The following is a 12,690-nucleotide window of genomic DNA, read 5'->3' on the forward strand; positions in this document are numbered from 1 at the left end:
GGAGAGGGAGCCCACCATCCCTCCTACAGAGAATATGGCCACAGAGAGGGACCAGAGCGATGTCAGGAGGCTGGGTGAAATGGGCTCGTTGTAACGATGGATGTAGGAGTCATTATAGAACGACCTGATGATCTAAAAAAGGTAAAAAGCAGTTTCACAGTTTAGTAAAGCACAGCAATACCTGGAGGGTTGTATTATTGTTGGGGCAAGGAAAATACTGGGGTTTATATAGTTGCCAACCCCGTACAATTGTATATTTATAATAGACATAGGTGTTTATTCTTGTCCAAAAGAGTTGCATTGTGGCCACTAGATGGAGCCAAGTAGCAGATTAATTTCCTATGCTCCCTGGCACTATCTAGTGGCCCTAATGGGGTGCAAATCTATTCGCTTTGCAAATGTTTTAGAAATACACCCCTAAGTCTTTGGTAGCCAAAACTGGAGCAATGGAATCATGAAAGACAAGTGAAGCTGTTGTCCTTAGCAGCCAGATTCCTTCTGTTAGTTTCTTTGTGCAGGGAAGATGAGATCTAACTGGTTGTTGTGGGCAGCTAATGTGCCGCTGATCATTTTTTCTGGCTCTAGTCAATAATCAGCCCAGTATTCTGTAGTGGAATAACAAGGATACTCAGGGAAAAATACAAGTTAGAGCTTGTATGTAGATAATAGAATAGATAAGACTATGTTGTTATTGTTTAATAGCATACAAAGGAATTTCCACTCGCATTCCCTGAATGGTACATTAAATGTTTAACAATTACATTACACACACACCCACACACACACACAATAGGTTGGACTTGATGGACACGTGTCTTTATTCAACCTCAAATACTATGTAACTATGTAACAAAGTTACGCAATAATAAAAACCTATATACAAATTAATAATAAACAAACCTGTATAAAAATAAGTTTTTTTTCTGATATTTTAAGACCATATAATCCAAGGGTCTTCAACATACAAGGTACCTCAACTGCGGCCCCTGATATCAACAATGGGCCACAAATAATGTTCAGTATATGCAATGTTAGAGAAGACTGGCAGTGGCAGCATGTTTAGATATACAGCCAGTGCTCACAAAGGAATAAACTCTAACGTTTCAGATTTGTTGGAGTTCTGTAATAAGGTGCAAAAATAAAGAAAGGTCTGAAGATAGAGCCACCAATTTTTGGTTGATATCCTTTTTTTCTGCACTTTCTTTGCACTTTTTCTGCACTTTACATTTTACGCACTTTATACGGAACCTCCATAAATCTAAATCCAACTTTTGTTTTCCTTTCTGAGTGCTCGCTGCTTGTCTATACGAGCTGTAATATGGTATCATTATCACTAGCTGTGGCTCATATTTCCAATAGATACTCAGAAACGTGGAGAGTTTGGATAGGTTTCATGAACTCTACACATCTTTGTACATTTCCGCACCCCCATGGGGTGTTTGCTGTTGATGACTGTTGCTACCGGTTAGGATTAGGCACCCATCACAACCGGCCACCTTCCTTGCCTTGTTCTTGCATTCTCCCCCAACTACTGCTCTGTTCTTTGCGCCCTCTGTTCTCTCTTATCTTTCTCTTGCCCATTGGCTCTCCAGATTTTAGTTGACACCCGTTGAGACCCACCATGCCAGTGCAATTCACCCACATTCCATACTTGCTAGATCTATGGCTCTAACACAGTTGCCCATCCCACTGCATCTGTCCCTGAACCCCCCACCCCCCAGACAAATACTATCAGCAAAGCCCCCCAAGAAACACTATCAGCAGTAACCCCTCCCGGCACATTCTACGACATCAGGGTAGGGACAGCCCTGTTTATACAGTAATACTATTTGCACTATTGTTGCTAATTAGGCACTTTGTCTACTTTTGATACCGATTGTAATACTTCAGACCTAAAATACTTGAAACCTGTTTAGCCCCTACCACCGTTAGTAGAGTGTCTACTAGAATTTTAGTGATTGCCAGAGCAGTAGTCAGTCTGGCTGAAATATAGTTGACAGCCAATGAGGGGCACTGTGAGTGTGTGTGCAGTTCACCAGCCAACCACTGGGGCTCTGATAGCCAGTGTTGCATGCTGGGACAGGGCATATATTCTCAAGGGAATTGCTGTGTTCTCAGTCTGGATCTAGCCATAAATTAGTTCAGGTTTGGGCGCTGTCCAGCCTGCCCCCTGGCTAGTGGGAACGCCTGAGTGTGGAAAATGCTCTGTTGGGCCTTAAGTCTAGAGGAGGCCTCTGCTATTGTTGAAGGAGGAGAACCTGGGAAGCTGATGGCTGCTGGAGGTGCCTGACATGGACTGGACCTCAAGAGCAAGTCTGGTGTCTCTCCTCCTGAAGACTCTGTGCCAATCCCTATTCAACTGTGCTGCAAATAGATCTACTCTGAAATTCAAAAAAGGACTGGTGAGTCTGTGTCTGTACTACCCTGGATGTCTAGGATCCCTATACCCTCTCTCCCAGAGTAAATATTTCAATAAAGTTCTGGCCTGGATCTCAACTATGTGGGTCACTGGAAGAGGGCGATTAATGCTAATAGGGCAGCTGGTTGCTAAAATCCCGAGAGAGTCTATTGATGACCTGGGTTATTCCAGCGGCTCCTTCGGGGGTGAGCGCTACATCTGAATACAAATATATTGTTTAAAAAAAATCAACGTCAGCCGTGTACTCTCCACTGTGGTGATAAGTGTTTGTTGCTGGGTGGTCAGAACTGAACCAGCTGCAGACATACTACTGGAGACATGGAGACTGTGGCCATGCTGCAGGTTTGGTTGGAGAATAGAGACACGGTGCAGAAGACAATGAGAGATTGGGGACGTGTCAAGTGAGGCTAGTAGAAATCACAGCTATTACCTAATTTTACAAATCAGTGCTTCCACTACAGGCTGCTGGGGTCCACCCAACAGGCACCAAAGGGTCACATGAGAACCTCAGGCCAAAGGATGGACACCGGGGATTTGATGACTTAGCATTTGTTGACTAAAGTCCAGAGTTCATAGAATTTCTTTTCACTTGTAGCGCCCATCACCTTTTGTGATGTGACTACCATGCATTTAGTGATATGCAAGGGCTGTAGACAGCCTGGCTGGATTTGTAGCAGCAAGTACATGGTTAATTCCCAGGTGTCTAACCTTGTCTGTACCCCCCTGGGCGGAGTGAGACTCTGTCACATTGTGGGACAGCCAATGGGTGACACTGTAATGTCTGTACAGGGCAGCAGCCAGTTACTGGGCTTGTTGTAGCCAGTGGGGCCTGCTGACAAAGGGTACATATATTGGTGGGGGTGCCATGTGCTCACTCTCTCTCGCCTGGACCAGCCATGCATTAGGGCTGGGTCCTGTTCAGCAAGCCCCCCGCAGGCTAGGCCGAGGCCTGGGGGTGGGAATTGTCTGAGCCGCTGAAGGAGAGGTTTCCTTGGAGGCTTACTGCCAGGAGAATGCCTGAAAGATGGGAGAACCAGGACCAGTGACCTTGAAGTGCCCGGGATTTTGATGGACTTTCATGGATTGTGGAGATGTATTCCCTTGGAGAGAATATCCGGTGAGTCTGGAGCTATGGAGGCCTTTACACCTAGACCCTATACCCTCTCTCCCACAGAGTATGTTCTATAAATTGTTCAAGTAGCATCATAATCCTGAAGTGGACATCAATTTATGGGCGGTTAGTGCTAATGGAAGAATCAACCCCTAGACTGACTAGGTGAGGACCGGGCAATCAGCGGCTCCCTGCGGAGAGTTACCGCTACACACTTTACAGGCAGGAATGTCACCATAAATCTGGAACATTTCCAAGCTGCGAGTTTAGGACAGAACCCTCCAGAATTTGGAAGGGAAATGCTTTCTATCATGTTGAAGCATGTTCACTTGTGGTATGTATAGCTATGCACGTACACAGTGGAACATTGTTCAGTATGATTGTAAAGTATGAAGATCCTTTATTCCCTGTACCGCTCAGCAAGTCATAGCTGCCATATGTCCCTTAGGTCCAGGACAAGTGTTAGGGCTCATTCACACGAACATAAGTACAGATGTATGGGCAAGCAACATAGAATACGTATTTTTATATTTTTATTTTTATATTTGCAACGCTTGGCAGCCCCAGTGGCTGTGTTTATGTGTTTATAGGATTGTATGGACTGGAAATGCTGTACGCAGGTATACTTCTGGGGAGACTTCTGGGGAAACATCCATGTTCAGGATCCTACGCCCATACATGTGAGCAGGGCTGTAGCTACCATGGGGCGAGTGGGGCACTCGCCTCAGGCGCAGCTTTGAGGGGGCGCAGCCAGGGCCGGCCTGGCTGCGCCCCCTCGTCCCTGTTGCCATGACGAGCACAGGGCACCATTGGCAACAAGAGCACCAGGCAGCCAACACAGCCGCAGGGAGAAGAGGAGCAGCACAGGCTCCAGCTTCTATTCGGATGCCTGCTGCTCTTCCCCACCTGTATGGGCAGAGGACTCTGCGTCCTCAATCTCTTAGTTTTGAACGAAATGAATGGAAACTACAAATGTTTTAATTCGTTTAGTCAAACTAATCAAATTTGTATGCTCTTTTGGATTTGGCCTCCAGCGCATGCGTGCCGCCATCCTGGAGGTGGGGCGCATGACATCACATACCGCACAGGTCAGTTGGGGGGCACAATTTTCTGTTCTTGCCTCGGGCGCAAAAGGAGCCAGCTACGGCTCTGCATGTGAGTGTGTATATGTCAGTACTTCTGTTGTCACGTGTATACCCCTGTAAGAGGAATCCTCATGTGTATGGCTAGCATAGGCCAATTATGTTCCACTGCATTGTACATTTCTGTCAGTCTAACACAGAGACATTACTGATAGCAGAAGAAAGTAGACATTTGCGATTCGTTTCGTTCCGAATCCAAATTCGTACGAATTTTCGGAAATTCGGACATTCGGATGTATCCAAATTCCGAATTACAGATATAACGGATGCAAACGAATCCAATTTCCGTTTCCGAAATTCGCTAGCGGTAGTTCGTTCCATTTTCGTTTCTTATTCGTTTCGTTCGTTGAAGAAAAACATTTTCCCCCCTCAAATGTCACTTTGCTGCAAACGAACGAACGAATGAACGAAAAAGAAACGAAAACGAAACGAACGTCCGAACGAACTACCGCTACCGAATTTCGTCCGAATCCGAATTCCGAATCCGAATTGACTTTCACACCTGAATCCCGAAAAACGAAATAACACAAATCCAAATTTAAAACGAAACGAAATTAAACAATTTTTTTGGCAGTGCACATGTCTAGAAGTAAGTATGACTTCACCGGTCTGCTGCTGCTCCCTCACTATCCAATCACAGGATGAGGCAGGTCCTTGACCAAGCTATATTTCTCTAACTGCAGTGGAGAAACTTAGGCAGGGTTCACACCTAGGCGTATCGAATATGCGCATTTGTCGCACGCTCTGTGCCGCGCGTTTTTACCGCAATTCACTGTAAAAAACGCGTTCCCGAGGGCTACCTGGCTGTATCCCAATGGATACGCACAGCAAATACGCCCCAAAGAAGCTCCTGTACTTTTTTGGTCGTAGGGCGTTTTGTAGCGCGTATATATGGCCTGTAATACGCCCAGGTGTGAACCATACCCATAGGAAATAATGGGATTTCTGTGTTTTTGGCATGTACTAGACATGTGCGATTCGTTTTGTTCCGAATCGAAATTTCGGACATTCGTGGATTCGGAGCATCCGAAATGTACCATGTCCAAATTCATCCAAAAGCATCCGGATCCGAAATTTTGGATTCGGAATTTCGGATTCAGTAGGAATTTCGTCCTGACAGAAACTATATTAGAAATTTACGATAATTACTTCAAAAAGAGGATTTCATAGCGTGTGAAGATAAAAACAAAACATTACTTCATGTTCCTGTGCGTGCGCCGTCGGATGTACAAAAATTAAGAAAAGGATTGTAATGTCCCTTTAATAGTGAAGACTAGAGCACAGCAACAGTACGAACATTCATCCGTTCGCGCAAAACCCCAAATTTCGGAAATTCGTCCGAATTACAAATCCGAATTACAAATCCGATCCGAATCCGAAACCCAAAACAAAACACATACAGGACACGATTTTGGAAATACGAAATCAGAAACAAAACGAAACTACATTTTGTGCTGCTGCACATGTCTACCGTGTATGTATTTTAATGAGTATTTAGCTGCTTGCCTAATCATTTTGTGTTAGCAGTTCATAAAGGCAAAAATATATAGAAATCATCACCTTTTCAGGGGCATTGATCACTCCAGTATTGTACCCATATTGCAGGGAGCCGATGACCGCCACCAGGATTGCGAAGGCCAGCGAGCACGTGAGCCTGCCCTGTCGAGAAAGAGAGAAAAGGGACAAGACATTTAGTATTGTACTTCTGATGGCAGCTATACTTACTGTAAGAGAAGCACAGGAGGATCAATACCCATAAAGACTTCATTCTAGTTCCAATGAGTTTTAATATAAGTCAATAAGCCAGTATGGATTGCCATTAGGGTTGCCACCTTTTCTTCAAGAGAAACCCGAACACTCTAGCAAAACGCGGATATTTTTGGGGGAGAATGAGTCGTGGCTTATTCATATGTAAATAGCGCTACCCAATCATATGTAAATATCACACTTGAGACTATTTTTTAGTGGGGGGCCAGTAGCCCCTATCTTAATTTTGGTTGCCCCTGTCTGCCTGACATCTTGTGTCCGGGTTTCTGCTGCCATGAAACCCCAACACAGCATTCAAAACCCGAACTGTCCGGGTGAATCTTGGACAGGTGGCAACCCTAATTGCAATGTGATTCCAGTTCTTTCTTCCTTTCTGGCCCTCCACCACCCTTGGAGCACCATTTATACGTAACTCTTTTTCCAGGTGTGTTACATGAAGTCGTGGTTCTTCTTCCTCCAGATCTTTCTCCAGTGGTGGGCAGGTCCTACATGCCACAGAGAGCAATGCCATGTCGCTCACTGCATTACTTACCCCCTCTCTGGCGCTGTCCCCCAGGGGTCCAATCACATTTTGACTTTATAGTTCAATGATGTCCAGCATCACTTCCTATGACTTTGCTTCAATTCACACCAGGCTATTGCCACTAGATGGTGCTGAGAAAATTCCCATGCTCCTCAGCGTCATCTAGTGGCGGTAGGGCTGTGCAAATGACATTTGCCCAGCTATACACTGGGTGGAAGATTTATAAACTAGCCCCTAAGGGTGCATTCACACTAGGGTGTATGTACCTGGCCCAAACATGTTTGACCCCCAAAGTCTAGTTCGTAGGACTAGTGTGATCATGCCATACTGTACATGGGCCCGCATCAAAGAGGTGGTTTGGGGCATAGCTCTGTTGGACTCTGGTGCAGTGTGCGATACAAGCCCGAGCATTGAACTTGAACACTGGAGCAGATTAGATCCATTTGAGCCCACTTGGGTAGTAAGGGTACAGATGATGTAAGCACGCTCAGGGCTGGCACAATGTGAGTGCAAGAAGCATGCTCAGGGCTTGCACAATGTGAGTGCAAGAAGCATGCTCAGGGCTGGCACAATGTGAATCCAGGAAGAGTGCTCGGGCCTGGCACAATGTGAATACAGAAAAAGTGCTTGAGGCTGGCACAATGCAATTACAGGAAGTGTGTTCGGGCCTTACCCAATGTGAGTACAGGGCGCGTGCTCGGGCCTGACCCAATGTGAGTATAGGGCGCGTGCTCGAGCCTGACCCAATGTGATCACAGGATACGTGCTCAGGTCTGACCCAAGTGAGCACAGGTGGTGTGCTAAGGCGTGACCCAATGTGAGCACAGGACGCGTGCTCGGGCCTGGCACAATGTGAGCACAGGACGCATGCTAAGGCCTGACCCAATGTGAGCACAGGTGGTGTGCTAAGGCCTGACTCAATGTGAGTACAGGACGCGTGCTCGGGCCTGGCACAATGTGAGCACAGGACGCATGCTAAGGCCTGACCCAATGTGCTAAGGCCTGACCCAATGTGAGTACAGGATGCATGCTCGTGCCTGGCACAATGTGAGCACAGGACGCATGCTAAGGCCTGACCCAATGTGCTAAGGCCTGACCCAATGTGAGTACAGGATGCATGCTCGTGCCTGGCACAATGTGAGCACAGGACGCATGCTAAGGCCTGACCCAATGTGAGCACAGGTGGTGTGGGGGAGTGGGGACAGTCGTGCTTGTGAAGGGTACAAGGTAGCACTGCCTAGTATGAGTTCACCCTAATACAAGTAGATTCACAATGTACATTGAAGCCTGTAGGTGGAGCTATAGGTGTGTATTTAAAATCTGGCCTGCATTAGGAACTTTGGCAAGCACACGGTGCAGGAGTATCTGAAATTCTACAATGATTACAATTAAATATTTGTTTTGTTCATTGCTTTGTACAGAGTGATGCCATTAGCAGCCTTGGCATGTTCCAGGAACCACCTAGAGCCTCGCTAAATCTCCCATTGTTACCCATATTTACCTTTTATACATCATTTATGACCTTTCTTCTTCACATTAGTCCCTGGCTCAGAGAATCTCACAATCGAATGCACTGCTCGCTTCACCCTGGGACAATCTGGGGTAGATGCCAGTTCTTTCATTTTTTTTGTAGGGAACAACCCAACGCAGAAGAACGTATAAGATGTGTGCAAATAGTGTTCTTAGTGGGAACTGAAACCCTAAAAACGTGCATGCAAAGTGGTCTAGTCACTTTAGTCACTTAGTCATATTCTAGAAATGCTTCATAACATTCACCACAGATTTCCAATCCCAGCAAGACACCTTTACTACAACAGGAGCCCTGAAGAAGCAGGTTTGAGCAGCCCCCGAAATGTGTTGGCTTATACACAACACAGCACACCTCATACACAAAAAAACAGACCTTTGACTCAGCTATTAGTCATTTAGAAGTGTTTAATTGGGGCTCCCGATACATACATTAACGGACCTCGCTTTAAGTGTCCGTCATACTATTGCTCAATTTCTGTCTGTAGACGGTTGAACCCTAGTAAACCGCCCCTAGGATGGGACAGCCATCATTTCCAGATGCTTCCCTATGGTACCCGTTATAGTCTCGGGTGCTTTCATGTGCAAAATCAATTTCTCTTTAGGGGAATGCAAACCTTAAACTGAAAATGAATGATGTAATAAATAAATAAATAAAATAAAAATAAATAACATTAAATAATGCCAAACTCCGCAATTTTAAACACGAGCCTGGTGTTTGTGACATGGTGCCTGTATTGCGCCTTCTTATGACCTGGCGACCGTGCTAGTTTTGCGCAGCCTGGATCATTTCCATTGAGAGGGCTGACAACGCTGTAGGATCACTGCAGAAATTCCATCAGCGTTGTCACCCTCCCTCCCCATATGTACATAGGCTTTGTTATCCATGAGGAAGTGCCAACACTGCTGTGACCGGTGGAGGAAGTGACATGGGGGGCGCACTTTAATACCCTGCCCCCAGACACTGGCAACAGCAACAGAATGGTTAAGTGACTGCTAGAGAAGCAACAAAATAAATTTTTTTATATGCACTTCAACTAACATTAGGGTTGCCACCTTTTCTTTCAGTGAAAACGAAAACACTCTAGCAAATCACGGAATTTTTTTGGGGAGAATGAGTCATGGCTTATTCATATGTAAATATCACAGACTATATGCGGTGGGGGATGCAGTAGCCCCTATATTAATTTTGGTTGCCCCTGTCTGCCTGACATCTTGTGTCCAGGTTTCAGCTGCCATGAAACCCGGGCACAGAATTCAAAACCCGGACTGGGTGAACCCTGGACGGGTGGCAACCGTAACTGACATGGTTATTAAAGGAAACCTTTGCAACCATAAGCAAGCCCCACTAGTACTCAGTCCTCTGACAAGTCTCAGTATTGGTCCAGCAAGTGGAGAAGGATTTCACAGAGGGGCCAAATGCGGACTTCTAGTTAAAGCTGATATTTGCCTATTACAGCATTTCAGGATATGAAGGTCCCGGGGTGCTCTAAAAAAATAACTGAGGCTACCTGTAGGCACTTGCCATATATCCTGGGGTGGGGTACAATGCATGAAGTGACTACAGGTACTCTTTAAAGCCCAACTGAGCCTTCAGTGTAAAGCAGCGGAATATACTCCAGGTACATCCAAAGAAAAGATGTACAAAGTCTTATAGTTGGTTTTCTTTAGAAAGCAACCACAGCCTGAGTAGAAAAGCCCGTCCCCTGCCAGCACTCTGCAGAGGACTAGCATACCCCCTGCTGAGTCAGGGCTGGAGCTCTCCTATCAGCAGCCACACTTTGAGTAGAAAAGCCCGCCCCCTGCCAGCATTCTGCAGGGAAGGAGCCTTGATCTCTGTGTGGACAGGCAGTGGTCTCTCTGCAGAGGTCGGCACACCCCCTGCTAAGTCGGGCTGCAGCTCTTCGATCAGCAGCCACACTCTGAGTAGAAAAGCCCGCCCCCTGCCAGCATGCTGCAGAAAAGGACCCTTGATCTCTGTGTGGAGAAACAGTGGTCTTTCTGCAGAGGTCTGCAACCCTGTGACCAGTCAGAGCTAGAGCTCTTCAATCAGCAGGGAGCATGAGCTTTGCTAAATGCAGTTATAAGTCTGTTATACAGCAGCTCTGCAGAGCGATAGCTCTCTCTGTGTGTCTCTCTCTCTCATTCTCTCTCTCTCTCTCATTCTCTCTCTCTCTCTCTCTCTCTCTCTCTCTCTCTCTCTCTCTTTTACCCCCTCTCTCTCTCTTTCTCTCCCCCCTCTCTCTCTCTCTCTCATTCTCTCTCTCTCATTCTCTCTCTGTCTCATTGTCTCTCTCTCTCTGTCTCATTCTCTCTCTGTCTCATTCTCTCTCTCTCTCATTCTCTCTCTTTCCTCATATCTCTCTCTCTCATTCTCTCTCCCCCTCTTTCTCACTCTCTCTCTCTCTCTCTCTCTCTCTCTCTCATTCTCTCTCTGTCTCATTCTCTCTCTCACACTCTCTCATTCTCTCTCTCTCTCTTTCCTCATCTCTCTCTCTCATTCTCTCTCCCCCTCTCTCTCCCCCCCCTCTCTCTCTCTCTCTCTCTCTCTCTCTCTCTTTTTTTTTTTTTTTTTATACATTATATAGATTGTATATTTGTGCAATGTTCTAATAATATGAGCAGCGAATGAAGTGATCTATGTTCTCTTTTTGTTTATTCTTTGTTTTGTTGGAAGCTTTATCATTAGCTAAAATGTGTCCTCTCCTGTCACCTAAAGCACGGAGCTCTGTGATCGATGATCGATACTAAACTACATGAAATACTTCTCAAGCGTCATTAACAAAAATAATAATAATAAAAAAGAATAAATTGGTGACATTGTTCTGATCCCACCACGCAGGACGGTTCTGGCTGCCGCAGGAGGTCGCCAGCAAGTTGTCTCCGTAGATTGTTATAACATGTTCTGGAATGAGAATAGAAAAGGAGGTCTTGTACCTTTTCAGGTTCCATGGTGCAGCTCGCCGCCCTCCAAGGGTTAAGTCAGAGGATCGCAGCAGAATCCGGGTAAAGTGCGGCGACAAGTCGCGTCCTGCAGCTCGCAGTCCAGATGTTTCTCAGTCTTCTGCCTTGCGTGCAGTTGAAGTTCTCTGCTGAAAACTTCTTCTTCTGTGTCTGCACTAATATCCGGCGCGCTCACAACTGACTGAGCTCTAATCTCTGGTGAAAGAATATAAGAACCACCAAGTGGAAGTGACACCACACCCCCAAATTTGTAAATCCAACCCCAACCGTGTCCCACCACTAAACACGTGACAGGTTATACATCTCCAAAATACATCCGTATAATAGATAAACATATAAAAACAAATGATGAAAAGTTCATAAACTATAACAATCTCACTGAATACAATCATGCTAGCTGCCAGAAACAGCACAATAGACCTCCCTGGGACCCAACAATTGTACACTTCTGCAATAATTAAATCTCCTTATTGCCGATTCAGTCCATAAGGGCCTCATCTTCGATGCGCTCCCGGGGGGGGGGGGAGACACTTGTTCCGCTATTGCACATGTTTGCAAGCCCATTCGGATGCACCTCAATTTCTGAATGGGAACATAATGAACATGAACGTATCCAAACTTCTGATAACAAAAATTCAAATGCATTTTGTCTGAATGTCATTCGGAATGACTTGATATGTTATTACATGGGAAAATCGGATTTAAAAAAATAGTGTGGGGTTCCCCCTTCCCCCAATTTATACCAGGGCGGCCCTTTAGGTCTGGTAGGAATTTTAGGGGACTGTGGTGGGCTCTGCAGGGTCTCCGGTGGGCTGTGGGTGGGCTCTGTGGTGTGCTCTCCAAGGTCTCAGGTGGGCTATGCGGAGTCTATGGTGGGCTATGTGGGGTCTGTGGTGGGCTGTGTGCGTGGTCTGTAGCGGGCTCTACAGGATCTCAGGTGGGCTATGCATGGTCTGTGGTGGGCTCTGCAAGGTCTCAGGTAGGCTATATGGGGTCTATGGTGGGCTGTGCGGGGTCTGTGTTGGGCTCCGCAAGGTCTCAGGTGGGATATGCGTGGTCTGTTGTGGGCTCTGCAAGTTCTTAGGTAGGCTATCTGCGGTTTATGTTGGGCTGTGCGGGGTCTGTGGTGGGCTTTGAAAGGTCTGAGGTGGGCTGTGCAGGGTCTATGGTGGGCTGTTTGGGGTCTGTGGCGGGGTTTGCAGGGTCTCAGGTGGGCTGTGCAGGATCATTGGTGGGC

At 46.3% G+C, this 12,690-nt stretch overlaps 1 protein-coding gene across 1 annotated transcript in view; it reads right to left on the reverse strand.

The window, feature by feature from the left end:
• The window catches only part of LOC108784410 (solute carrier family 2, facilitated glucose transporter member 3-like), an 18,801-nt gene extending 7,235 nt beyond the window's left edge, over window positions 1-11,566 (reverse strand). The window contains exons 1-3 of the mRNA XM_018553211.1: window positions 11,427-11,566; window positions 6,233-6,331; window positions 1-132 (exon numbers count right to left, since the gene is read on the reverse strand). The exon at window positions 1-132 is cut by the window's left edge and continues 29 nt beyond it. Coding sequence (XP_018408713.1) covers window positions 1-132; window positions 6,233-6,331; window positions 11,427-11,441 — 246 coding nt within the window. The 5' untranslated portion in view covers window positions 11,442-11,566. The remainder of the gene's footprint in view (window positions 133-6,232; window positions 6,332-11,426) is intronic.
• Window positions 11,567-12,690: the final 1,124 nt, after the last annotated feature.

The sequence above is a fragment of the Nanorana parkeri genome, unplaced genomic scaffold (genome assembly GCF_000935625.1).
Source record: "Nanorana parkeri isolate BGI_ZX_2015 unplaced genomic scaffold, ASM93562v1 scaffold113, whole genome shotgun sequence".
NCBI lineage: Eukaryota > Metazoa > Chordata > Amphibia > Anura > Dicroglossidae > Nanorana > Nanorana parkeri.